Source organism: Crocodylus siamensis, chromosome 1 (genome assembly GCF_052110815.1).
Source record: "Crocodylus siamensis isolate JL-2025a chromosome 1, ASM5211081v1, whole genome shotgun sequence".
Taxonomy (NCBI): Eukaryota; Metazoa; Chordata; order Crocodylia; family Crocodylidae; genus Crocodylus; species Crocodylus siamensis.
In genome coordinates, this window is record NC_143395.1 from 220,423,930 (window position 1) to 220,451,749 (window position 27,820).

Sequence of the window (27,820 nt, forward strand, 5' to 3'; positions counted from 1 at the left end):
GTAAGTTAATTGCGGCTCATTTAACTTAATTGCTGTTCATTCTAGGGAGGAGCCTATCAGGCTCTGTGTTCTCCCTGGCCACCTACTGGCAGAGGAGCAGCAGCATGGCTTTTAAGAGCTACCATATTTACTCAAACGGAGGATGACCTTGATTATAAGATGACCCTCCCCCAATAATTAGATTCTAAATATGGAAAAATTATAAATTTGCTCTAATTTTCCAGGTATATAATTTAACTATTGGAGGTTTGCCTGGAATTTTCCCCCCTCCCACTGCTACAGCAGGGAAAATAAGTCTGAGGGGTCAGGTAGCAGTTTGCTTTCTCCTTCCCCACATTTTCCCCCAGCAGTTCCTTCCCCCTCTCCTTACTGTCAGACTCTGCTCTCCCTGAGCAAATGGAAGTGAGAAGCAAATTTGAAAACAATAACCTTTAAATTAAACACGCCTGTAGCAATTTATGTATAGTACCTGTGCACTTAGCTTATCCAGAATTGATGGATGTTACCTATTTTTTTTAAACTGCTGCAAGCTTTAGCACAGGTACTCCATAAACACACTTTTGAGTAGCATTTTAGCAACTACTTATATATATTAGAGACTATGCATGATAGTCCAAAGCCAAAGGCTCATGATTTACCACATATTTCATTGGGTTGGACCCCACCAAAATCAACAGCATTTCAAGCCTCAGCGACCCTCAGTGGACATGCCTGCATGTGCTATTACTGTACATGAATGAACTCCAGAGCTTTGGAGTTTATTGCTCCCAGGAATGCTGTTTGAACATGTATCCAGGAGCAATTAACTCCAGAACAATAAGCTCCAGAGTTTATTCATGTGCAGCATGAGGCATGGGATCAGAGCAGCCGTGACTGGCATGGGGCCCCTGCTGTTCCCCCCCTACCTCAATATGCTGCAGAGGGGCTGGCTGGGGCACAATAGAGCTTCAGTGCAGAGCTAGCTGGCAAGCAGCCCCCACTCTGAAGCACCTTCATGAGCCAGCCAGCCCCTCCAGTATCTGCACATGCAGTGCTGTGGAGTTTTTTTTACTCTGCAACAAGATAGCACTTGTATTTACAAATACTATCCTGAGGCAGAGCAAATTAGTTTACCCAGACTAATAGGTGTGCACATGTAGATGTTGAGATGTTTACTGTGCAGCTAATCAGTCAACTGTGCAGTAGATGTCTTATGTAGATGCACCCAGTATGTGTTTGTACTCCAGAAACCTCCAACAAAGAACCCATTTGCATATTAACCCCCACTCCTGATTGGAACCAAATTTTCTTCAAAAATTTATGAGACTGAGGTACAGGGCAACCTGGTCTGGCTGCACCTGTTGGAAGGCAGGGCCATACTAATCCTATGTGCTAGGCTGAAAGAGGGGTTGACAGAGGGATTCTGGGTGAACTGTATGCAATGTTGTGACTCACCATGACTTGAAAACGAGTCAACGGTGAGGGGGACTACGCTTAATGGGCACTACCATGGGCATTTATACACATACTTTTCTGTCCAATGTTGTGCTGGAGATCTGCAGCTTCAAAGCAGACTCAATTAATCAAGCCTTCTCTGCGTGCAAGCTGAGGTGAACTCTGCTGTGTTTTAGTTCAAAAGCATGTCACAGCCATTTTCTCAATGCTGATGTACATTTATACAACTGCAAGTGTTGCAGCTCCAGGTGCTTTTCGAAGTGCCTGGTACTGTGGTGTTTGAACATGTAAAAATACCCCATGTGTCCTATTCAGATGGGCTATACTAATCTATTCTTGTGGTATATGCCTGTCATCATGTTTGCCCAATGTGGGCCATGTGTTTTATAGTCATGGACTGTGTTGGCTGCATTTAATCAGCTTCATACTTGGTTTCTATTACTGAAGACATGCTGCTTTTGGCAGCAGGTTTAATGATAGTATATTTAGTGAGATTTCTTTGTATGCGGTTATAAAACGAGGGGCTTTTTTCCCTATGCCAATTGTGGGTGGGAAAGAGCTTCATCTTGTATTTGAATAAATACATATATGTGTAAAGGGCTGTACCATTCCTGCTTTGAAGAAGATAAATCAAAACCCAGGACAATCAGAGCTGCCTCAAATGAAATGTGTTTACAGCCTTAAAGGAGGAGTGCTTAGCACTGTTTTCTAGTAGCTGGTTTTTTTCAGTTTGGCGGAAATTTGTATCTGCAGCTCTAACCTAGTCATTTTGCTTCTGGTGCTGCAGATTGCACCTCTTTTCCATCCAATTGGTAAGTATTTTTAGCATTCTTATATTTTCCCTTTCTTCTATATTCATGCTGAGACAAACACCCACCCACATGCTCTTGAAACTTGTAGCTCACATATTTTTATTAGATTTCAAAGGAACATAGTCAAGTAGAGTTTGGCCCAATAATTATGCAATGTGTAGTTTATTTGTGGAATTCATTGCCACTGGAAGTGTGGAAAAGAGGTTCAACTCCAGGGTCGACTGTGACGTCCCAGGAGCCCCCTCAGCTCTAGTCAACCTGGTTCTCTTTGGGCAATCGCCCCTTCTCCTAGCCTGCCACACCTTGAAAAAATGATATTTTCAGAAAAGGGAGGCTGCCCCAGGACTTTCCAAGTTAGATCTCCTCACCAGCATCAGTATTGTTGCTACTTATTGCCTTAAGGGCTAATTATATAGGTTCTGTCCTTCCCAGTACCTTTGCCCATGCCTTACAGATATTGCCTATCCAATCAGTTTTGCTTGTTGGGACCTCATCCCACTCAGCCTCCATCCTTTCTCTCTTGCTGGGCCACTTAGCTCAGATCCACTGGGTTGGACCTAGCTTCTGGGTTCCAGCCCTGTCTCCACACTTCTGGGCTCCTGGGCCTCTGGCCACATCTCCACCTTTCTCCAAGCTACCAGGCCCTTGGTCTCAGTCTTTGCCTTTCTGTGAGCAGGGCATCTTGTTTTGGCTACACCCTTCTTGGTTTTAGAGTCCCTGGCCCTGTCTCTGTCCTTTGAGTGCACAGAGCTCCTTTCCCTTGGCTCCATCCTCTTGGGCGCTAGGACCCCCAGCCCTGTCTGGCTTCTGCCTGTACCAGGCTTCAGTTTCCCTCTCAGACTGCCTCTAGGCAGTACCCTAGCCTGAGCCTCCAGGGTCCTGAACTAAAACCCTGGCAAGGCTCAAAACACTGGTGTGCCCCGGGCGCTTTGCTTTGGGTTAGCCCACAATGCACCCCTCTGGTACTCTCCCCTTTTAGCCACTCCCAAACCACAACCAGTAGAACTTGTAACCAAGGATTAAGGCTTCAGGCTAACAAACTAAACCCTCTCTGGGTCCAAATGTAAACAAGGGCTACCTGCCTGCATAACGAGGCTTCCCCCTAACCCAGGTAATGTTCCTCTGTAGGTCAGCAGCACTGTTTGGCTTCCTTGAAATAGCCCAGGAACCAGCTAGAATCTCTTCTGCCTTCCCCCTGCTCTGCTGCACTTGTCTTAGCAGCCTCTCAAGCCAGATTGACTGTGTAGGCCCAGGCCCTGAGGTTACAGGCAACCCCTGCTTAATGCTGTCTCACTTAGCGCTATTTTGCTATAACACTCATTTAAAATTGATACCTGATTTTACTTAGTGCTCAGCGAGTTTCATTATAACACTCATGGTCACCATCTTGGGTCATTAAAAACAATTGCGGTTGCCATCTTGGGTCATCAAATACTTTTGGTTTTGCTTAACGCTCGGTTTTTCAGGAACCAATTAAGAGTGCTAAGTGGGCATTGCCTGTATACACACTAAGCCCTGGCCCCTTCCAGTAAGGTGACTCAGCAGCCATCACAGATGTCTTAATTCTGACCTAAGGCCCTGCCTACTCTCATAGATTCATAGATGTTTAGGTTGGAAGGAACCGTAGCAGATCATCGAGTCCGACCCCCTGCCCTGGGCAGGACAGAGCGCTGGGGTCAGATGACCCCAGCCAGGTGCATGTCTAGCCTCCAAAAATTTCTGAATGCCCAGAGCCAGGGGGAATTCTGGGCTGACACCCAGCCTTGAGCTGACAACCTTCTGGCCTTGTACTCAGTACAAACCCCGCTAAGCCAGAGAGCCATGGCAACCCACAAAGCTGGCCTGGTTGCAGCTCTTAGCTCCTGAGCAGCCTGGCTGTCTCTCCCTAGTGCCTGTTGCTGCTGGCTTTTGGCTATAACTCAACTAGCAGGTAGCTACTTCCTTAGCATCTAGCTTTCCCTGAACCAGCTCACCCTGCTGCAGTTTCCTCTCAAGTAACAGGAGCCTTCTGGCTCCCTGTTACAATGTGGTGGAGGCAGATAGCATAACCAAGTTCAGAAAGGGACTAGATAAATTCATGAATGATAGATCTATTAATGGCTATTGAAAACAACAGTTGAAAATGTTTCCCCTGGCATCTCTAAGCCAATAATGGTGATGCTGGGGAAGGTATGGAATAGAGAATAAGATCACTTTAGAGATATCTGGTTCAATGCTCTCCCACTAGAGCAGGGGTTCTCAATCCCCAGGCTGTGGCAGGTCAGCCCCAGGGCTGTGGCAGGCCGGTTGCCAGTCAGCTGCCAGATCGGAAGTGGCTGTGAATTGGCAAACCACAGCCATCCCCCAAGCTGGGCAGAGAGGCCACAGCTCCTTTCACAGGGCCCATAGCAGCACAAGGTTTGGCCCGCCCTAGCCCAGGAGGTGGGGGTATCTTTATGTGTCTTCTGGCCGGAAATTCCAGCTGTGGTCAGCTGTGACTGCTGGGCTGCAGTTTGCCAGGCCACGGCTACTTCCGGGCCATGGTTTGCCGGGCTGCGGCATAAAAATTTGGGAGCCCCTGCTGTAGAGTATTCACCCCTGCCACTGCCAGGAATAGGCCTATTAGATGTGATGTAAGATCACAGGTTTAAGCCCATAATGAATTACCATAAGCCTTCCTTAGTAAGGGAAGCCAGTGGGGACACATCAACTGATTTCTTGGGGCAAATAAAAAGAAACCAGGAAGGGGAGTGAGGTCATGGGTTAATAACAAGGATCCAGAAGGGGACACTGAGCAGAACACACCGACCAGCATCCGTTGTCCCCTGAATGGGTGCCTGTGGATGCCGACCAGTAAAACTCTGCCTGGAGGTGTGAGCAGAGGAGTGACAAGAAGACAGCCTCACTCACCCAGGTTCCCTCAGCCAGGGCCTCCTTCCTGCTCTTACAGATAGCCAGCTTGGCCATACCCAGAAAGATTGGTGGGGCCATGGACAAGGCGTTCATAAGAAAAAAAGGCATGGGGAAAAGTGCAGTCAAAACCTCAACAGGAGGCTCTGAAGGAGGCAGAAGAGGGCCTTGACACATGGGACGCTTTTCTTTGACGGCCTCAATACATGGGACACCTAGGACATGTCAACTGCACTTAAAACACGAGCATCTGTGCGTGCAAACAGTAAAGCATGCTAAGTGTGATTGTATCATAGTGAAGTTAAGTCTTTTGAAGTGATGAGTATCATGTCAAGTCACACGTGTTCAGGTATAGTCAGACTGCTCCATGGAGACTATATGAGCAATTTGTGTCCTCACCCAGCCATGACAACTGCTATGCTGTACGAAGCCTCCTTATCAGTCCCAGTGTTGGCTCTGCACTTGAGCTGGTACAAGACTGGTGTGATGTTGGGCCTGAGTCAGTTGATTTTGGGTCCCAGTCTCCACACCGCAGTGGAATCTTGAAGTGGCTCTTGTGCAGTGCCCGGGGCTGCAACCAGCAGTCAGCTAATACTCAGTCCCAGCACCACACTGTACTGGAGTCTTGAACTGGTTCTGGCAAGGTGCCAGAACAGGGACTGACAATCAGTAAGAGATTGTGTTAGAGAACATAGTAAACATTACCATGCAGCTGTTCAGAATATGGTCTAACATTTAATACAGCATGGTAATGCTTACTACAATCTAAATAAAACATGTGCTGAATCTTCCCTGTGACAGGGCCCTGAGCCACAGATGTTCCCATTGTCCAACTTTTCTCCAAAATCTGAGGACTAGAAAATTAAATTTTTCATAAAAACACTTATGCATATGTTTAACTCTACAACAAGGAATAGTCCACTCGTACCTTGCATGTGCCAGAGTTAAGTGCATTTTTTCCAGCAGTGTCCAACATTATTTTCCTTTCAGGAGTGGATCCAGAAGGAGTGCAGTGGTGTGGCTGCAGACCCCACTTTTCTGACCATGCAGCAGGATCAGCAGCCCAAAACTTAATTTAATTCCCAAAGGAAGCAAAATCCCTTTCCCCCGTGCTCAGAGGCACATCTTCTCCTAACTCCCTCCTCTCCCATACCTATGCCCTCACCTGCCACTGTTGGTGTGTTTGTGTCCTGGGAGTGAGGGGAGCTCTTGCCCTGCTCCATCCAGGCTGTGCAGGGGCTAAGCTCAGCCTGGGGCACTGGCAGTGGCAGTATGCAGGTGGGTTCCCTCACCCTGCCTGCTCCCCTGGACATTCCCTGCCATCCTGGGAGCAGGCACAAGGAAGGAGAACCTACCCACCCACTACCGCTGCTGTTCCAGACTCAGCCCAGCCCCTGGAGCTGGCTGGAGTGGGACAGAAGCTCGCCTCACCCAGGGACAGCACAGAGAATGGGGATACCTGCAGTAGCAGGTGAAGGAGGGGAGTAAATGGGAGGGAAGGGGACAGGGACCGGAGGGGAGGCAAGGGGTCGGGACATGCCTCTGAGCATGGAGGAGAAGGGAGGGGAGAAATGCTTGCCTTCTCTGGAACTTAGTCTTCAGCTGCTGCTCCTGGGGTGCAGTCTGCCCACCTAAGTAGGGAGAAGAGGATGCTGGGAGCCAAGGGTGCAACAAGCTCTGCAACACCAGTTACTGCTTCCACACTTCCCTTTATAAAATCCTGGATCCAATTCTGTGTCTTTTAGATTGATTTCCAGGGTTTTTGCACTGAAACTTATATTTGCTCTGCTGTTTAACAGTCAGTAAGTGGGGGCAGGCAGCAAAAGCTGGGGAGGGAGAGGGAGCCTGAAGACACCAGCAGCTGTTGTACCATGCACCCATACCTCCTCCCACTGCTGCAGCCAGGCAGGAACCAAAGCCTATAATCTAACCCCTTACAGATTAAACGTGGCCAATGGGCCACCCATCGGACAGTTGTGATTTAAAATAAAACATGCATTTGAGCCATCTCAAATATATTAAATAAAGTTAATAGGATAGTGAAAAGTAAGGTGTCTCAACTTTGGCAGATCTGCTGTAACATGAGCCAAAAACTGAATCCTGCATATTTGAATAACTAAACTTTGAAATAGGATGGCCAGGGACTTTAAGTAGAAATCCTCACAACAGGGGCCTGTCCCGGTAATACGGTACTGTAAGTAGCTTCCACTTTAACCTCTAGGAGAGAGTTGTGGCAGGTTCTATCGTGACTGAGGCTCCTTTGAGTTCCAGCTAAGCCCCATAATAGCTCTGCCAGTGCAGGCTGCTTGGATATATCAGTGCATCTCCTATCCACCCCACTCTTGGTCTGATCCAGGCCAGCCCATTCATTGTTTTGACTTGGCTATATCCAGGTTCTCCTAAAATACAGCAACATCACAACCCTCATTTTTCTACCTCCTGACACTGAGCTCAGATCTTGCAAAATCAAGCCCATAAATGAGTTTAACCTATGAAGAGTCATTAAGTCAGTTGAATGATTTTGTTATGCTCCTGTTGTTTTTACCAAAATATGCCCTTTGCATTGAATCACTGATATCTTTACTTAGGGAACCAATACTACAAATATCTGTGAAATCATACTACAAGTATCTGTGAAATCAGTTAAAGACGCAGCGCTAACAGAATGCTCCCTGTTTCTTACATCTTGACAGTTTTCTCATTTCACTAAAAATCTAGCTGTCCTGCTTGGAAATAGTTCAGGTCAATTCACTGGAGTTATCCTTTTATCTAGACCTGTTATATCATTTTAGAGGCCATTAGAGTTCAGTGAATACAGCTAGAAAATCAGAGGCCCATTCTGCAGGCCCCTTGGGATTAGGGTTTAGAATACAAGTTTGATAGACAGACAAGGTTCTTTGGGTAAAGCCAAAATCTTTTATTAGACCTACTCAAATAGTTGGAAACATTCTTTTTTGCAAGCTTTTGGGTACAAATACCCTTCATCCAGCTGAGGAAACATCTGCAGTTGGTCTGTGCTTTTCCTGGACAGAGTAGTACAAAAGCCATCTTTACTATCCCATCCAGGAAGAGCACAGACTAATTGCAGACACTTCCTCAGCCTGGCGAAGGGTTTTGTACCCGAAAACTTGCAAAAAAAGAATTTTTCCAACTATTTGAGTTAGTCTAATGAAAGATATTGGATTTACCCAAAGAACCCAAAGGAGCCTCCCCCAGGCCGAAGGTGTTATTGCTGCAAAGGTTGCGTGGAGTCGGTAGAGCAGGCTCCCAGTCCTCCTGCCTATGTCCTTAGGTCAACGTGGCTACAACCTATACCCCGGAAACAGTTTGATGGAGACTTTCTGTAAACTGAGACAACCACCTAGGTTGACGTTCTGTTCCTTCCTGATTGTCTAAGCGGCTATTTTTGGCCATCCATAGGCCATTTTTAGCATTTACATGCCCAAAGGAATCTGTTCCTAGGTGAGTATGGATGACTACATAATTACGCAGACTCACAACAATGAAACAAGAATGAGCAGGTTCTTTCCTATCTTTTTCTCAAGTAGTTTAGTGTGTAGGGTACTCATCTGGAAAGCCAAAGGATCCAGGTTCTGGGCTGTCCTTACCCTGACAAGGTTTAAAGCTAGCTGTGTCTTGTGTACAAGCACAACTACCACATATCAGCTGTAATGCAGTCCCTTCTGTGGTGCTCCTTTTCAGATGGCCGCCATTGGGAGGGATGTGGGATATATGTGGAACCAGGAGGGAGGAAGCAAGCTGTAGAGATTAGGGATAAATGAGGCAGTGGCTGGCCTGGGTTTTAGCCTGGACATGTGCTCCCAGTGAGACAGAAACTTCCCCCTTGGACTGCCTTCCATCCCCCTTTTTTCCAGTGACTATGTTAATGGCTCAGTTTCAGAAAGAGCACTGGAGAAAGAAGTGGGTAATGGCTGCCCTTTACTATGCTGGGAAATGAAAGACAGCCAGGTTCAAACCCTTTGGGGAAGCGGGACCCAGGACCTCCAGCTTCCCAGGTACTTTTCTTAGCCACTGAGCTATAAGGTGTGGGGAGGGAAAGAGATGCACAAACGTGGCTTTTTCCTGTTCCAGAGACTAGGTCTCATATTCAGAAATTTTAGCCAACTCCATTTTCAGCTGCCTAAGTCTACTACACATCCACAGAGCACACATGTAGGTGCCATGGCCTCACTCAATCTGCACATGTATGTAGCTGTGCACAGTTGTCCATGTACACAGGGCTATGCATCCAGAAATAGAATACCTCTGGACATGAGAGTGCCAAAATGCCCTGTAGACAGCCAGAAATGGCCACTTAGACAACCAGGATGTTACCTTTACTGTCTAGCAAAAGGAAAATGCTTTGAGAGCATTTGGCAGGAAAGGGAGGATCTTTTTGATAACTAGTACGCGTCCTTTAATAGGTTAGCATGTAAATACCACAATGGTGCTTTCATGATATAGGAAATAAACTTTAAAAAAACAGTACAGAAGATTCTGGTTGTATACGAATACCTAGGTTGTGTCAGCTTGCACAAAAAATCTTACTTTAATAGAAAAACAAATTAGTAAAAATTGCAGAATTCAAACATTTCTTTTTGTAATATGCCAGTATCCTGGTTTTCTCTGATTTAAAAAAAAAATCATAAAAAAATGTATATCACACACACATACACATATATAGTGGTACTTCATTTTAACCGGGGAAAAATGTGGAGTTTGGATTACTTTTTTGTATCCAAAAAAGTGGGGATTTTTTTTTATCAGAGAAAACTGGGATTCCTGGTAATCCTGAAAAACGTTTCATCAGAATAGCGATGTATGGCATGCCAAATACTGACTTTAGGTCAGTTCATCCCCTGTTTAAAAATCTCAGACAATCTGGAAAATGTTGATTTCATGTGATATTTATGTGCACCAGTAAGACACCTTATTTTAATTCAGACCCAGATTCATTCTTTAAATGAAGAAAGCCAAACCATGGTTTACCTATCATTTGGGATTTGGGATTTAAAAGTCATGGCCACACACTACCTTCCCCTGCAGTGTGATTAGTAAGTTCTATGTAACTCTACAAAGAAAGGCCAGGAACTATGAGGCCATAGAGAGACTTCTTTAGCTCTGTTAAACTAACTGGGACTCCACACAAGAACTGGGGTCAGCTAATCAGTGTCATACTTAATAAACTTGTTGTTGCTTTAACCAGACTTCTTTGTTTCAGGAACTTGTAGAAGAAATTAGTTTGTTCTTTGTTTATTTGGCCATTTATGCACGCAGTTACAGTAACCACTGATGCCTTTAAGAGCATACTGTGAGCTCAACAAACAAAAATAAATCTAGTCCCATAAGTCTTTTCACTTGGCTTCTGGGTTGACTTTCTATCATCTGATAAAATAGGCAGTTTCCTATGAAAGCTTATGCATTTCTGAATGAGTTAGTCTCTAAGGGTGCCTATACATGTGCTCTGACGAATTCTGATTAGAAAGCATCAGAGCAGACTCGATTAATTGTGGCCTTTTTGAAACACAAGGCACTGAATACATATGATGCTGTGGCATTTTAATTAGAGTGGCTGTCCAGGAGCCACTCTAATTAAAACTTCCCCCTCACTCCACCCCACAGCATGTGTATATACCCCCAAGGGTGCCACCTTGCCCTGCCTTCTACTTTTCCTTTGAGATAAAAGGGATGCTTTGCATATCTCTGAGTCTACAAAGTAAATGTTTAATGTGTTCACAGTCTGGTTAGGTTCACAAGCATAAGGCTTTTTTTTTTTAATGAAAGCTTTTCATATTTTGTCATTAAAGGGTTACCCTACAGTTCAGACCCAGATTTAAAACTTGCTTAAGAAAATAAAGCTCACTGAAGACAACGAAAAGATTCTTGTTACCCTCAGTGGGTTTTGGCTCAGCTGCTCAATAAAAAAATCTACAGCTTTTAAGTCTATTGCAGTTTGCAAATACTACTAACTTGATTTAATCCCTTGGTTTAATCATATGGGACCAAGCTGATTACAAGCTGCAGCTTTCAAACTTCCAACTGTTCAAAAAAGAACATTTTAAAAACATTTTATCAATAAGTAGGGTGTTCCTTTTTACTCTGCCATAATTATAAAATGACTGAAAGGATTTGGCACAGATTGAAAATAAAACTCTTCTGGTGTAAACTAAGCAAATCAAACACAATGTTTAAAAATGTATATGTGAAAACATAGAATATAAAGTATTTTGAAACTGTGTTGTTGTTTGTACCAGTAGACATGACTATATGTATTTATTTAATTGGTTTTAAAACTATTTAATTGTTAAGTATTTAAAAGGGAAATTTACTAGACTCAGAGATTATAGTAATTGCACATTACCCCAGCTCTGTTTGAATTATCAATTCATTTTAAATCTGCAGAATTTGACTGGAAATCAGGTGACAGCAGGTTTCTTAACAGGATTCAAAACACTGCTCGAGTTGCATTAGTGAGCCCATATTTAGGGTTGTAACTAAGCCTGCTAGAATCGCTAGAATGTGATTTTTTTTTTAAACCTTTTCACAAAACTGCCTTTAAAGATTTTTGCAGAAATGATTTGTTTTATATAAGGACTTATCCTGGAATCAAATATTTTAGCAGAGTCAAATTATTTTATTAAGGAAGTCTGAGTTCATATAGACACAGTTTACAAACTAGCAGTATTTTATCACTTCCTGAAACTCTTCCTTTCTTGGAAGCCTATGCCTCCAAAAAATTAAAGACAGAGTGAGAGGTTCTGATATCAAATTCATGAGTGTTTATACAAGTCAATTTCGGATCCTCAGATGGATTGTGCTATTTACGCATGCACATAAAGAAGCCAATATTTTCCAGCCACGGTGCCTCAACTCTTAGGTTCTACAATCTGTATTCTGGTAATTAAATAAGTGGTCAGATTGTCGGAAGAGCTAACTGAACCAACCATACCTTTGGTCCAGTAAAAGATATCACCCACAAGAATTTTTGCCTCTTGCATATCTCCTAGATCATCATGGCAACATCACCTCAACACTACTTAGTCATGAGATGTCACAGAAAATCAGCCACATGAATTTATGTTGGTTTGAATCCAACTAAATTTTCAGTTCTAATTTGTGGCAGCAAGTTTAACCTGCTAATCCTGTGATTTGAATAAAAAGCCTTTTTTTCCTCAAAATGCAGTACCTTCAGTAGCTTTAAGATCCCTCTCACCCTGCTGTGTAGGGAAAATCATTCAGCACTGATTCAGAGTAGAAAACTAAATAGTGAATCATTAACACTTCATCTAAGGTGCCCAACGGTTGCAGTGGCCTTAAGACTGACTTGGCTTGACTTGACTTCAACCTAACAGCGACCTGCCCTGGACATTCTCCTTCTGTGAGATCTAACAGAATCATAGCACCAAGAATCTTGAATACAAGTGCACCTTTGTTTGTTGAAAGCCAGCTACCTAGTAGTGGTGTGCGAAACAGGCCGTATTTGATTTGGATTCAGCCCAAATTGGGGACAATGAATCAGTTCATTGATGTGGGTCACTGTCCCCAACTTGATTTGGCCAAATCCGAATCTGAAGATTTGATGCTGATTCGGAGAATCAGAGATTCAGCCATAGACACAGCTTTAAATGTTTTTTCTACATATCTCAAGGTACCAGGCGTGGCTTATGAATGCTGCAATGCTGGGGTGGATGGAGCGTCCCACAGGAGCACAGGGGGGCCTCCACACATGCTTGGTGGTGAACCTGGAAGTGGACCGGAAGTAATTCCAGTCCACTGCCAGGTCTGCTGGGGAGCATGCTGGGAGGGGCCCCCCACTCCCTCCAACTTGGCAGTTGGCCACGGGGGGATCCCAGGTGCCAGTTGCCGCACTGGGGAGGTCCACTTCTTCTGGTCCACTTCTGGGTCTTCTGCCAAGCATGCTGGGGAGCCCCCTTGCACTCCTGTAGGATCCTCCATCCACCCCACCATCGCAGAATTCACGAGCCATGCCTGGTACCTCGAGGTATGCAGAAAAAACATCTAAAGCTGTGTCTATGTCCAAATCTCCAAATCTTTCTAAATCTCTCCAAATGGTTCCGAGTCAATCCAAATCTCCACTGAATCGAATCAGAGACTGAAGCTTCGCACAGCTCTGCTACCTAGATGATTCAACTGGATGATTAATGGGAAGCTGCTTGGCTAGTGGATAGAACATGCGACTGGGAGTCAAAACACTAGGTTGTACCTCTGGCTCTGCCATGGACCAGCTTCTGTTCTTAGGATAGTCATTCCATCTCTGTGCCTCTGTTTTCCCTCCCTAAGTTTGTGCCTCTTGTCTGTTTAGGTTGTACATTCTCTTGCCAGGTCCTCTTCATATGTTTGAATGCTGTTGGGCACAGTGGTCATGGTCTCAGTTGCCAGTTCTAAGCAGTATGGTAAAACAAAGAAAAGGGGGAAATGCCTCTCACCTCTTGAACTTTTACATTTCACTCCATTATTAGGTACTTCTAGCAAGATTGCTTTTCAGATACTCATTTCTTAGCAAGATAAATGTAGTTAACCTACTCCTGATCTCTTGGTATTTAATATATAACAAAGTATAGAGTAAGATAAATGGTATAGATATTAAAAATAGGCTAAGTAGCTGTCATCATTACTGTGTTTTCAAAAAGATTTTCCTTGGATAATGACACTCTATTTCTAATCTTTTTAAAATTAATGTTAATTTTAAATTTTAAAAGGATCATTTCATTACTCATGGTTTTAATCCCTTGAAAGCTTGACATCAATCAATTTTCTTCCCTTTCTTTTCCTCTGTGCTTTGGTTTGTGGTTGGAAGTCTACTCAGTGCTAAAATTAAGTCTCAGTACATCTATGTTCCACACACGCAGGCCATGTCATCCTATTACTTTGGACATGGCACCTGTAATACGCAAGTCAAACAGTGAGGTCAGAGGCCTGCTCAAGCCTAGCCCAGTAAAGGCATAGAGGGAAGTAATATTGCTAGTCTCACGCCTGGTCACCTTTGGCTCCAGAACCTGAATGACCTATTTACAGCTGGGTTATGGTGGTCTGGCTTTGGTTCAAGTTTGGACTGAAGCTTGAATGGACACCTCTGGAACCGTAACAAGATGTTTTAACAACTCTGTTACCACAACCAGGAAAGAAATGGGATACGTATAGGACAAGTACTGAACCCTATGTAATAGCCACCTTCATAATGGCCATTCATAGCCCACGTGTCCAGGTCTTACAGGCTCTGAAGCATTTGAAAGTAAGTTATACCCTGGAGTACACAGGACAGCTTTTCTGAGAAGTCTTCCACTAGTTAGAAGCAGTAAAAGTTACCATGGTTGGTTTTTACTCTTTCCCCAAGACTAAAGGAGCTGGTACCAGGGGTGCTGCTTAGTGCTTACTTCCCTCCCCACAGGGCAGGACAGAGGCTTTTAGATGGTTGCTCTTTTCCCCTTCTCGCTCTAGGAGTGCATATAATGGCTAAGACATGAGTCATTTTTTAAAGGAACTTGTAGATACCAAGCTCCTTCAACTACTAATCAAGCAAAGATATTGCTGTGAGATGTGATTTGGTGTTCAGGATTGTCTGTAATTCCCAAAACAATAAACTGATTTAAGAAATCTTTTGAGTTGATACAAGAGACTTTGAGACTTCAGTGTAGAAAATCAAACCATCTGAACTATGAGAAGAAATAATTCTTTGTAGTGATAACATTTCAATAAGCCAGGTTTTATAGCACTTTTCCTCAGTTTTCAAATTAGAGCATTAGAGAGAAAAGCTATGGAGGAAACCATTCCTGCTTTTAAAAATGTGACACAAGACTTTACTGTAAAATAAGACATTCTAAATAACTGTCATGTGTTAGAGGGAGTTGTTTCTTCATTAGAATGATTGGCTACGTTGCTTTATATCTCAAATGAACACACATTTTAAATGCTGTTTTGTACAATCTGGGATTTGAGAATTCTTGAAGGAAAAAGGAGATGCTTGGTGTGCTTGTTTCATTAAACGATACTGCCACAGTTATTTCTTAATGAGGCTGGTGTCCAAGCTTTTTGGATGAATAGCAGGGGTTTGATGCCAATGCCACATAGAGGGGAAGTATCACCTCCTTGGATCTATTTGTCATGCATCTGCTGATGCATGATAAAGTGTGGTTAGCTTTGCTGATGATTTCATCACACTGACAACTCATGTTCATCTTGGAGTCCGCTATGCCTTCAAGATCCCTTTCCACTTCTGTGCTGCTGAGAGGGTCATTTCCTAGCCAGTAGGTGTGCCTGGATACTTTTGTGCCCTAGGTGCAGCACTCTACATTTGTTCTTGTTGTACTGCATCCTAAATGTTCCTTGGAAATGTCAAGTTGTGCTGTCTTTGAACCAGCATTCAATGTTCTGGGCTCCCATCTTGCTAACACTTTTCCTAAATCCATTGGGATGGTTTCACTGGGGATGGTATGCACCAACACAGTTCTGAGACTCACTGTCTTACCCACAGTCTGTCTGTGCACCCTCTGTCATTCATTTATCATCATTGTGTGGACTGCATCAATTTATTTTGGTGTGGTCGCTTCTCTGGGGTGTGCCAATCTTGGCTCATCCTCATTGCTGATTCTCTCCTACTTAAATCCAAGTGTATCTAGTTTTGGCATTTGAAGGAGCAGCATCCTTCAGTGTTGCCCTCACAAGCCAATGGATTTCCTTTGGAGTGAAGCCTTTCTTAAGGAGATACTTGATCTCCAGTCTGATATTCTTTTCCATTTTTCAAATTTACAGTGGTTGATTCATTTAGACACATTCTTGTATGAGTTCTGCACAAAAGAAGTGGCTGCTAACAAAGGAACACATCAAAATATCTGTACATTGATCTTTGAATTCTGTTGGGCACTGTGATAGCATTAAATGGAGCAGGACAGATATATTCTTAACACCCCTTGCATATGAGGGAACTTTCATTTAGAGATGGATGAGATGGTACATGAAAGGAAAGAGGAAAGGTAGAAAGAAGTTCAGAGAGCTAAATCATGGCATGGGGTAAGGAAGAAAAGATGCCAGAAGGAAGAGACTCAGGAAGGGGAGGAAGAAAGCAGATGCACAGATATCTGGTCAGCTGGATAGCTTTTTTCAGAATTAACATTCCCTTTAAAATCGCTTGATTTATTCTCCCTCCAGACTGAAGGATATGTGCACAGGAAATATTCTTACTCTACTTTATGACCTTCTTGTGCTGCTATGAATTACTGCCTGTTGTGTTTCTGGGGTGCAGTGTACCAGGCTAGCTAGACTTATTGATATTTGATCAATGGATGCCTGTGGTGAGAGACTGTGCAAGTGCATTGAATCTAGGAGGGTGACTGGATAGCTGGTAGCATGACATGGTGTGTGGTGTGCAGCTGCCACTTGTCCCCAGATATGAAGATTCCTCAGAATCTAACTTTTATGACCAGATGACGAGAAGAATAGTTGAGCCTGAGTAGGCTCATCTACATACTCATTAATGTGCTTTACGTAATATATGTTTAATCTACTATGTCCATTATGAGGCACTAGAAGAAAGCGCATTAGACTGTTTTAATGCTCATTAGCTAAAGAGCTTGGGCATTTTTAAACATGCTCCAGGGGTGAACTGGGAGCGCTTTAATTACAGCAATTCCAAGAGTCTCTCTAATTAAAGAACCCACAGCATCTTGTGTATCAGTGTCCCCATGCTTCAAAATGGTAGTGGGGGCACTTTCATGAAAGTTCATTGAACAACTTTTAATTAAAGCATCTCCACTGCCATATTGAAGCACGGGGATGCTGATGCACAAGATGCGGAGGCTGGCTGGAGCGTGCTAATTAGCACTCCAGCAGACTCAATTAATCAAGTCTGATCTGACAAGCTGTAATTAACATGGGCAAACAAATGTATGCAATTACAGCATGTCAGAGCAGCCTCTGGTCACATCTACAGGCACCCCTTGGCTTTTTTGTGACACTTTAATGCACATTAAAATAGGCTAATGCGCATTAAAGAGCATGTGTAGACATATCCAGTTTGTCATAATCTGTTCTGCATTTTTTTCCTATGGGTTCAGCTTTAGCTATATGGGGTTTTTTTTCATTAGGCTAAACTCTTCAGACATGAATGCCAAGTGTTAATTTCCTAAATCTTTGTACAGATACCTGAATAATGTGATTCTCAGATATACTGGGCACTTGTAATCCTACTTCTTCCATTAATGTCAATGGAATTTGAAGAGTCTCCTCTTTGGTAAAAATTGGGTCAGTTTTGTGCAGGTTCCTAAATACGGATTTAGAAGCCCAACTCTAGGCACCTGCATTCAAATACTGTCCTAGTCACATCCGTGAATTTGTATATTATACATATTGCATTAGCTCAAGAAAGTAACAGCATATCATATCTTCTGAGCCCTTCTTGAAAAAGTTCTTTGTCAAAATTCACATGGACTTGAAACAGGACTGCAGGAAAGGGCTTCACATAAAATAATGAAACAATTAGCCAATTCATATTCGATTGTTTATTTTTATTAATAGGCAGTGTATGTCTGATTTGAACATGAAAAGCAATGTGACGTACATTCCTAAAACCAAAAATGAATAAGGAGATCAAAATTAAAGCTTTGGATACGTAACCTTCTAAGTACTTAATAAATGACTTCTTCAGACATTTTGTCTTATTTCAAAATCCTTTGATAAGACATTTAGCTACATGTAGTGGCTAACATGTAGCTGCATTTCAATTCTTCTGCAGTGCTCATTACTTGACATTTTCACATGTAAGAAACATTGAAAGAAAAGTTTCCAAGCAGAAGTAAAATCCTTGTTTTGTGGCTTGAGCGGAACAGTTTTAAGGTAATGACTTACTGAAGTATGGGTAATCTTAAGTTTTCAGGAAATGGACTTAACTCAGTGTAGTGTGTCAGTTTCCAGATAATATTACACTTTATGCTGAAACTGTTTGATTTCATTTCTATTTAATCTGTGTTCCCACCCATACAATGTACAATAATGTGTTCTACTTCCATGCCATGTAAAATATGCCTTGTCCTTTTCAAATGATGTCTGAAGGTGTGATGTCATCAGAACCCATTGATTCCGCAACATCCTCCCATTGAATTCGCTTACAGGCATTTAAATACTTAGTCTGCTGAATCACCAGCCTTCTCAACATTTGCCTTAATTTCATTTACTTTTTTATTATTCCTGTCATAATGAGGTAAGATATTACTGCTCACACCAAAGACTATGTAAATCAGCATTCACTTCTTTACATCTGGAACAATGTTTTTTTTTCCAATTAATTCCAATTAATTTATTTTGCTGAATGATGGTATGCAAAAATATTTAAACAATATTTCTGCCTCTGTACTTTGATACAAAATGTGTGTGCAGACGTGCAACGTTTTACGCAAACGATGGCATGTTGTTCTCCCTCGCTCCCTTTTCTTTCTTAATAATTAACAACTGCCTTTCTCCTTTTTCTGTTGTTTCAGTTAAAGGATCAAGAAAGTTAAGTCTGCCAACAGATCTTAAGACTGATCTTGGTACGGTAGGCGAAAGCCGACAGCTTTAAACTTCCTTACATTCATTTGGCAAAACATTTTTACCAACTGATCCATAAAATAGCTCAATAACCTCTGAAGGCTTTGTTTGGAAAGGCTTTCTTAAAAACCACCTATTAACCCATGCAGTTCTGTTGGCAGCATTCAGCATTTTGCTTGTTTAACATTCATTTATTTTATGTAAATACATTTTGCAAATCATGGCACACTGGAGTGTGTAATTTTTTATGATGAAATTACTTTAGAACCTTGGACACATTTGAACTGTTCTGATTGGTTGTCAGTGATGTTCATCTGTGCCTATAACACCCAGTGCATGCACTAGCCTGTTTTCCTTATTTTCTGTACCAGCTCCATCCCATAACAGTGATGAGACACTTAAGCTTTTACATTTTAGGTGTCTTTGCTCTGCACTTCTGAGGTGTCAGATAAGGTCTCAGTTGTCTGTATCTCAGAACAGCAGTTGAGATCTGCTGCTATATCTTACAGTGCATTATTTTTGTGTTGTATTTCTCAGCTGATTTCAGTTATTTCAGTGGAAGCAAAGTAAGAGCAAAGTCTGAACACAGGAAATTTAAAACCAGTTTTTAAAAGATAATGAAAAAACATTGGGTTGGATCATGCCTCTTAGGCACATACATGGAAGTGCTCCCCTCATTCATGTTTACAAAAGGGTGATGCCAGGCTTAGCTGGCATCACCCTTGCCCCACCACACCCTCCAGGGATCTTTTTGAGGGAATGTTAAAGTCGAAGTGAGCAAAGTTCATTGAGTTTGCACAGTTCTTTGGGGTTTTCGGAAAAAATATCTAATAAGGACTGAGTCATGAGGACTGTATTCTGCACTCACTTTCAAGGGAAGCTTTTTGTGTCAAATGACTGCAAGAGCCACATAAATCATCTCTGACTTTGAACTAGCCTAACTCTCAGTGAAATCAATGGGAGTCTTTCTGTCGACTGCAGTAGGAGCTGGATCTGCTCCATAGTTAATGTAACTGAACTTGAATTTCTGTCAGCAGGAGACTTACTGGCACATAAGCAAATGTATGGCTATTGACCAAGGCAAAAATTAGGGGAGGCCCTTCATTAAGAAAGGTCAGGGGACTCGGAAAATCTTAACTACTGATAAAAGATGAGTAAACAAATATTGGAAAATTCTGATGTTCAAATTGGTCTGTCCAGATGACAAAAACCTGAGGACAAAGTAAATTAACCACTGAATTTACTGAATCACTGACAGCTGTCTTTGAGAAATCACATTTAGAAGAGTACTAGAAAACTTTGCAGTTAAGAAATGTTAATACTGATATTCAAAAAAGGAGGGAGGAATGATCCTGATAGTTTTGGTCTGGGAAGGCTAACTTTTATTGCTACTAAACTACCATATTCACTTGTGTCTAATATGAGGTTTTTTTTTCCCCTTTTAACATGGCAGGGAGGTCCCTTGTCTTACAAATGAGTACCAGGGGTGGGAAGGGAGGAGCAGGGGTTGGGGTGTGCAAGAGAAGGAACAAAAGGGGAAATGGGTACCAAGGGCGGCAGTGGGAAGGAGAAGAGGAGGCCATGGGCAGACACAAGCAGGGAACGAGCTGACTCCACCACTCACTGCCTGCCCCGCACAGCGATGTTGGGGGGAGGAAGGGGAGAATTAAAGATGACCCTCCAATAATTAGATTCTATACATTGACATTTTAACAAATGTATACATTTTCCATGTATAGAATCTTATTATTAGGAGGTCACCTTAAATTCAGGGTCATCTTCTATTTGAGTAAATATGTTAGTTGGGCAAGTATTAATAACAATACTGAATAGGCAGAGAGACTATTGGAACAATAGGCAGAATGTGATTCTAAAAATAGATCGATCATACCATACAGATTTGATTGTTGTTTTCCTAAGAATTACAAAAACTGATTAACATACAGGATATATTACATGTAATGCATGTGGATTTTAGTATCACATTCAATAGTGAATGCTGAAATCTTAATTGAAAAGATAATTTATTGAACAAAACCGTCACTGTAGATTGGAAACACATGGAGTATGAACAAAATAATGACACATAATGATGTTTAGAACTGAGGATAAGTATTCACTGGACAGGATAGGAATCAATGTGAAGACTTGTTGTTATGTAACATTCATATGCCAGTTCTCCTACTAAAGCTGCGTCACTGTGCAAAAATGAATGCAATGGGGGCAGAAGGACTGGGAGCAAGAGAGAGCAAGGTTCAGTAGCCCAAAGATGAGGGTGCTTTCTTGGGGGGCAGAGGGTGGGGTGTGAAAGCCGACTGCTGGAGTTACATTTCCATCAATACATGGATAACGTGACTCTTTCTCTTATCTTTGGACTTGGATAGGGCAGTGCCTTTTTTTTTCCACTACTTTAAATGAAAATATGTTGTCTGAGACATAATCTGTTTAAGTTTGATAGAAGTTAGGGAAAGTCTGTGCTACTGAAAGGAATAGTGATTGTTCCCACAAGTGAGGCCATCTTTTGTCACTGTGGTTCCTAGTTTAACGGTACCTCCAGACAGGGTCGGATTAACCTTTTAGTGGGCCCTGCGCAGACAAACTCATGGACCCCTAGCTGAATATGACATTTTTCTACTACTCTTTTTCACTCAATAATTACAATATGTAAAATAAGCACAACTAGGCCCCTTCTTCACTTAGGGGCCTAGACATATGCCTAGTTTGCCAATGTGTTAATCCGGCCCTGCCTCCAGATCCCATTTTTCTCCTGGAATGCTGCCAACCTTAGCTGGCCAGAAATGCCTTTTTTACTATCTGCAGTTGATGAAGCTCTTGGATGAAGAATTTATCTGAGTCAGCTATGAATCTGAAACCTTGTGCTTTTTAAGGCTGGTCAGAGGGAAAATACTTTATTTTCTTACATGCATACACCCCTAAATAAAATACACATGTTGTTTTTGGAAAAATGGAGAAAAGGAGATTTTTTTTTTGGAGTCGTGATCATCAGTGTGACATAAAGTAAGTCCTCCTGGAAACCTTGAGTGTCCAGTAAGGGTGGCATCCCAGGAGACATTCTGGGTGAGGCCTCAGGAAATTCCTGGCGGGGTAAGTCAGCAACAAGGCTAAGCTCCAAACCCTTGCAAAGGATGTTCGAAGACTATGACTTTACTGTAAATAGTTCTGTAATAATAAAGTGTTGTTTCCACACCACAAACTTCATCAAGATGCTGCAGACAGCATGCAACAGCTCACTTGCTCTGAACCAGCACAGAGTGCTCAGGCTATGAGAGGGTTAGTACTGGGCTCTTCCCCTTCTGCTTTCAGGGCCACAGAGAAATGGTAGCCATTCGGGCTACCATGAGTCACAACATCTCTTTGACTCTTGTCCCTCTGTTCTATTTTGTCAAAGAAAAACTAGCTTCCCTGCATAAGTTACGCTCCATAATTTTGAAGGTCTTATTTTGGGGGAAAAGGTATATGTGGTATGTGAATAAGTACAGTATAGCATCAGGCACCAGCCAAAAGTTTTTCAACCCACTGGTCTTAGTTTTCCTGCACTAACAGCTTCTTTCAAAAGATGATCATCATTTCTTGGGCTTTTTTACAGACATGTGAGTTGGTGGTAAAACATACAGCATTTGGAGCCAAAAACATCCTTAACAAACTGTGTGGTGCAGAAGTGTAGTCGGGCAGTTTCATGCCTGGGGCAGCTGCGATACACAGACCATGCCATGGTAGTGATCAAGGTAGCATGATATTTGTGTGCCCTCCCTCATCCCCTGCAACAAAGGTGTTGCCTGGGGCTGCTGCCCTGGTCACCACACACCCTCCCTCCCCTCCTGTTACACTATTGATATGATGTTCAAATGGGAACAACATTAGACTAATATATATTCAGTTTTAAATAGCTGTCTTGGGAGAACAGGAAGGCTCACTGTTTTTCCTTAGGCCACATGAAATGACATGCTGCCTTTCACCTGTAACAAGTGGCTGTGTCACAATCACCTAGGTCTTTCCCCCATATGCCCAAATAATATTTATAATAACATAAGTGCAGAATATCTTAAAGATCTTGCTGTGAGGCACGGTACAAATCCAGAGCCTTGTCATATGAGTAATGTGAACATTTGAGTAATTTGATCATACACTCTAAAGAATTCATGTACCTGTTATACCTCTATCTGGAGTTTAAGAAAATCTTCTTTGATACTTTGATGAAATAATTACTTTTCTCTTCATCCTGTTTTTCACCTGCCTGGTGAAAACCAGCTGAATGGTTCTAAACAGAATGTTACTGTTCCAAAAATACTGCAAAATCAAAGCTATGTCAAATTATTTGCTTTAAAAAATGGATTTATCAGAGGCTTGCTGCTATTGAAAATTCTTCTATGATTCTGGACAGGAAATTATTTCCATAGAGCCTCATATGGGTCTGCTGCAATCTATGCAAGTCTTACCATTGGCTTCAGTGGGATGGACAAGGACCAAAATGCAGAAAGGAAACCTCTCAAAAAATGGAGCAATTTTGCAGTTAGGGATATTGGTTTCCTCTCCACAGATCAGTTGCTCTGTAAAGGATTTTTGTAAGTTCCATTAATCTGCACTATTCAAGGGTATACCTAGGCTGCAGTCAGACCTTTACTGTTACTTAGCTAACTCAAGCAGTAACATCAGTAAAGATGCAGGGACATGAACTGCAGCATGAACTAGAATATGTGTAAGGTCTTAGTTTGGCTTGTATAGCTCATTCTGAACATGTGCAGCTGCATTCTTCACTGTTGTTGCCTGTACTAGATAGATTAAAGCTTGTGCTGCAGTTGCACACATGCATGGTAGGATAGATTCAGGGGCAGATTCAGGGGGAGGGGGGATGCGGTTGCACCCCCCTTTGATTCCTTCAATTATGCAGTTGCACCCCTATTTGATTCCTGGTCCACCCAACGTTTAAAACCAACTGCCTGGCAGTGACACTAGCACTTCTATATAGGCATCAGTGAGGGAGTCACTTGTAAGGCTTGATTTTGTTTTATGAATCAGAGATACACATTTAATTCTAATGACAACAAGACTAAAGAAACAACATTTTTGCTTTTTTAGCTAGTTTGTTGTGCTTTTATACCTGATATAGGCTATAGGAAATTAATGCACATTCCAATCAAGTTATATTTGTTTTTGCTTTGATCTTTAAATAATGCAGCCGATGGCCCTTAGCATATTAGTAAAACTTCTAGTTTATTTTTACCTGGAGAAAAATGTGTAGTGTGTTATATGTGATAATGCACCACACCATCTGCACCCCACTTTTCAAATCCTAGATCCAGGGATGGGTACATATGAAACCATACCTATTGACTATTTGCATAACAGCTTTTCCACTGCATTAAATTAGCAACTAAAGGTAGAGAAGTCTCTGTAGTGTTTCTGGAAGAGCTGTTATACCACAGGACTCTCCTGATCTAATAGTTCCATAAAATACTATGAAATTTGAAAGGCAAGTTTTTACAGAGTGCCCTCCAGAGGGTGCTTGCTCAGGATCCCTGTGGCCTTTTCTAGACTCTGAGGGTAGGAACAGACATTGCCTAACATCGCAGTTGTGCCTCCATAGTGATTTATATAGAGGCACAAATGCTGAGCAAATAGATCCCACTCCCTTTTTTTGTACCCCATCAGTGGTTTGACAAAAAGTACTAGTAAATCGTGCCACTTTATTGCAGCCAATTTATATTTGATGGATGGTGGTACAGTGTGGGCATCCTGGAACTGCTTTTACTCTCCTGCCGCCCTGGGTACCTGCACACCCTGGTAAGATAAGGCCCCTCAACCCCCAAGAGCACCTTCCTGTCTTTCCCCTCTGACAGATGTGCCCCAGAAGCATGTCTCCACAAGCGTGAAAAACCCTTGCATGTACCAGGGCCTCAGGGAATTGAGGGACTCGGGGAACTCAGAGAATCCTGGGCACCTCCATATGAGATACAGAGCAGTGCAGGACCTGGTGCAGAGCAGCCAGGGACCTGGGAAATCCCTGGACAAGGGGATCACATTACACTTTGTCCGGCATCAGACAGGGGGCCGGATGCAGGACAAGAGGCAATGAGTGTATTGCCCAATAAAGCAGATCAGAAGTGGCAGGATATATCCTGCCACAGCTGATCTACTTTAGTTTGGTGACATCTGTTTCTATTGTGAGAGAGTCTCCGGAAGTCAGCCCAGCCCTGGCTTCCAGAGCAAGGGAGAAGCCCTGGTTCCTTCCCACTCTGAGACCCTGGATTTTAATTTCTCATCTTCCCTGGTACTCTGGGGCCCTGACTTAAGGAACTAGCATCCGGTTCTTCTCCCAGGAGAAGGACTTTACCTTTTTTGGGAGAGACCAAGTGCAACCCAAAGTTCCAAGCAGCAAAGCGTACAGTCTCTTGACTAAAGGCATTTATTGGGGCAAAAGCCAGAGGGGCAAAAGCTCCCCCCTCCAAAGGGTTAAGCAGTTCCTCTATCCCCAGTCCAGCCCAGACAGCCCAGCGTACTGTCCCCTTCCAGTGCCATGGGCTCCACAATGCTCCCAAGCTGGTCTCTCACTCCAAACTCTCTTCTCCCAAGCAGACACTCTCCTTCTCAGGCCTGCTCTTCCCATTCTTATGTTTATCTCAGTCACCTTCCCATATGTGGGCCATCCCACCCTTATTGATTGGTCAACAAAGCAATAGGACCATCTTTTCAACCTTTTTAACCCATTCCTTTCCCATATACTAGTTTTATGGGGAAAGTGAAACATGAAGGATTACAACAACATGAACAGTTAACCCAGGAATATTACAATAAAACCCAGTCTGTCACACAAAGTAATACCAGGGAGAAAGCTCTTGTCACTTAGCTTTCAAGAAATAAAGTATTACTTTGGTTATAGAAAAGGACAAAAAGATTTTCCATGAAATCCAGGCAGGAACATAAATGTATTGCTAAGCTGACTCTTTGATCCTCTCATGTAGGTGATAATCTTTTCCAATCCAAAGGAAACCCTTTCCAAAATCTTACCTCCACCACTTGCCCAGTTCAAAATTATGGGAATGGTTAGTTCCCTGAAAGTGGCTTCTGATCAAAATGCAGGTTTTTCCTGCCATTTACAGTTGATGAATAGATAAAACTCATGGAATTTGCTTTCCCTCACAGACTGATAGCCTTTGCCACTATAGAAGGTCAACTCCAGCCCATCTTATCTACAGTACATGAGAGCCTTTTAGTGAAAGCAGTAAGGTCTCCAGCTTATGCAGCAAGTTCGCAAAGAATCTAGCCTTCAACTGTCTGAAGAGGTGTTCAAAAGATGATGGAGCTAAACTGTTCTCAGTGGTGGCAGATGACGGAACAAGGAGCAACAGTCTCAAGTTGCAGAAAGAGATGTTTAGCTTGGATATTAGGAAGGGGGTAAAGCACCTGGAACAAGTTACCTAGAGAGGTGGTGGAATCTCCATTTAAGGCCCTGGTTGACAAAGCCCTGGCTGGGATGATCTTGTTGGGGATGGTTGTGCTTTGGGCAGGGGGTTGAACTAGATGCCATCCTGAGGTCCCTTCGAACCCCAACTTTCTATGATTCTATCGTTCTAAATAAAATCTGAATAAACAAGATAATTTCAAACACTCAAACAGAGAATCCGGTTTAGAAGAATATAGATGTAATCTGCTTTGCACCTTGTCAATAACCTGCTCTTCTCACTTTTAGCTGGGGCGAACCCCTGGGTTGTATCAGCGTATTGTTTATTTTCATATATTTGCACTGCAAGCTCTTAGAGACAGGGATGTCTTTTTGTTGTGTGTGTTTGTTGCAAGACAACAGAGCCCTGTTCCAGATGTAGGCAATGATGTCATGTATATCTTTCTAAATGAGTAGATATAAAACAACACCAAGTTAGAGGTTTAACTTACATCAGTTATAGTATCTTACTTTGCAAAGGTATTAACACAGGGGCGGGCAATTATTTTGAGCGGAGGGCCGCTTACCCAGTTTTGGCAGGCTGTTGAGGGCCGCATGGATAGCCCCACCCCCTTGACAGGTGCCCCACCCCCTGGTCACCATCGTGGGACCAATGTCTTGGGAGCAATGTCCCAGGACCAGCACCGGTGGGGCACAAAGTGTGGCACAGGCTGGCAGGGATCTGTGGAGCCGGGCTGGGCTGCACCAGCAGGGAGACTGGGGAGCTGGTCCAGCTCCATAGAGCTCCTGCCACCCTGCTCTGGGCCTTGCTGGCACTGGCCCCAGGACACTGCAGGCCCTGTGCTCCCACTGGCTCCCCACCCACCCATACCATGTGCCCCCCAACCCCATGGTACAGGCTAGGGGCAGCACACAGCCCCAACCCCCTGCCTGCCAGCCGGAAAGAAGCTGGTGCTGAGCGTGGGGAAGAGTGGACAGTCACCCGCCCCATGGCTGGCACTTCCTGCTGTAGGCACTCACAGCCCACATGGGGCTGTCTGGATCACACATAGGCAGCCCCACATGGGCTGCAAGCGGCTGCAGTGTGGGGCACCAGCCACAAAGTGAGGGAGGGGCCGCTTTTCCCCATGCTCAGCACCAGCTTGTAACCTGGCCCCACAGCCAGCCTGGGCCCCATGCCAGCTCTGAGCTTACTCATCGGTGGCAGCAGCTGCAGCCTCCCCACTTGCTGCGCCAGGCAGTGTTGGCTGCTGCCCGCCCAGAGCTTGTACGCTGGGCAGCCCACAGGCAACAGTGGCAAACACTGCCCAGCACAGCAAGTGGGGGGCCCGCAGCTGTTGCCACTGCACACAGCCCCAACAGGCAAGCCCAAAGCTGGCATGGAGCCCAGGCTGGCTGCAGGACCTGGTTACAAGGTGCTGCTGAGTGTGGCAGGGGAAAAGTGGTCCCTTGCCAACCCCGTGCTGCAGCAGCTCACAGCCTGCCTGGGACTGCCTGTGCCTGCTTCCGACAGCGCCGCATGGGCTGCAAGCACCTGCAGCAGGGAGCTCCAGACATGAGGTGGAGGAGGGGCCACTTTCCTCTGTGCCCGAAAGGAACCCAGGGAAAAGCCGAGTGAGTGGGGGGAGAAAGCGGCCCCTCCCCCACCCTGTGGCCTGCGCTCCCTGCTGCAGCCACTCGCAGCCCACTTGGGGCTATCCAGAGCTGGCACAGGCAGCTCCAGGCA

At 43.6% G+C, this 27,820-nt stretch overlaps 1 protein-coding gene across 5 annotated transcripts in view; it reads left to right on the forward strand.

Annotated features, from left to right (window-relative positions):
- STXBP5L (syntaxin binding protein 5L) overlaps positions 1-27,820 on the forward strand; it is a 389,375-nt gene that overhangs the window by 291,099 nt on the left and 70,456 nt on the right. For 2 of the 5 annotated variants that reach the window (XM_090057223.1, XM_090057239.1), the window contains exon 21: positions 18,626-18,676. The exons of the other annotated variants lie outside the window; for them this stretch is intronic. In XM_090057223.1, coding sequence (XP_089913349.1) covers positions 18,626-18,676 — 51 coding nt within the window. The remainder of the gene's footprint in view (positions 1-18,625; positions 18,677-27,820) is intronic. 5 annotated transcript variants of the gene reach the window in all.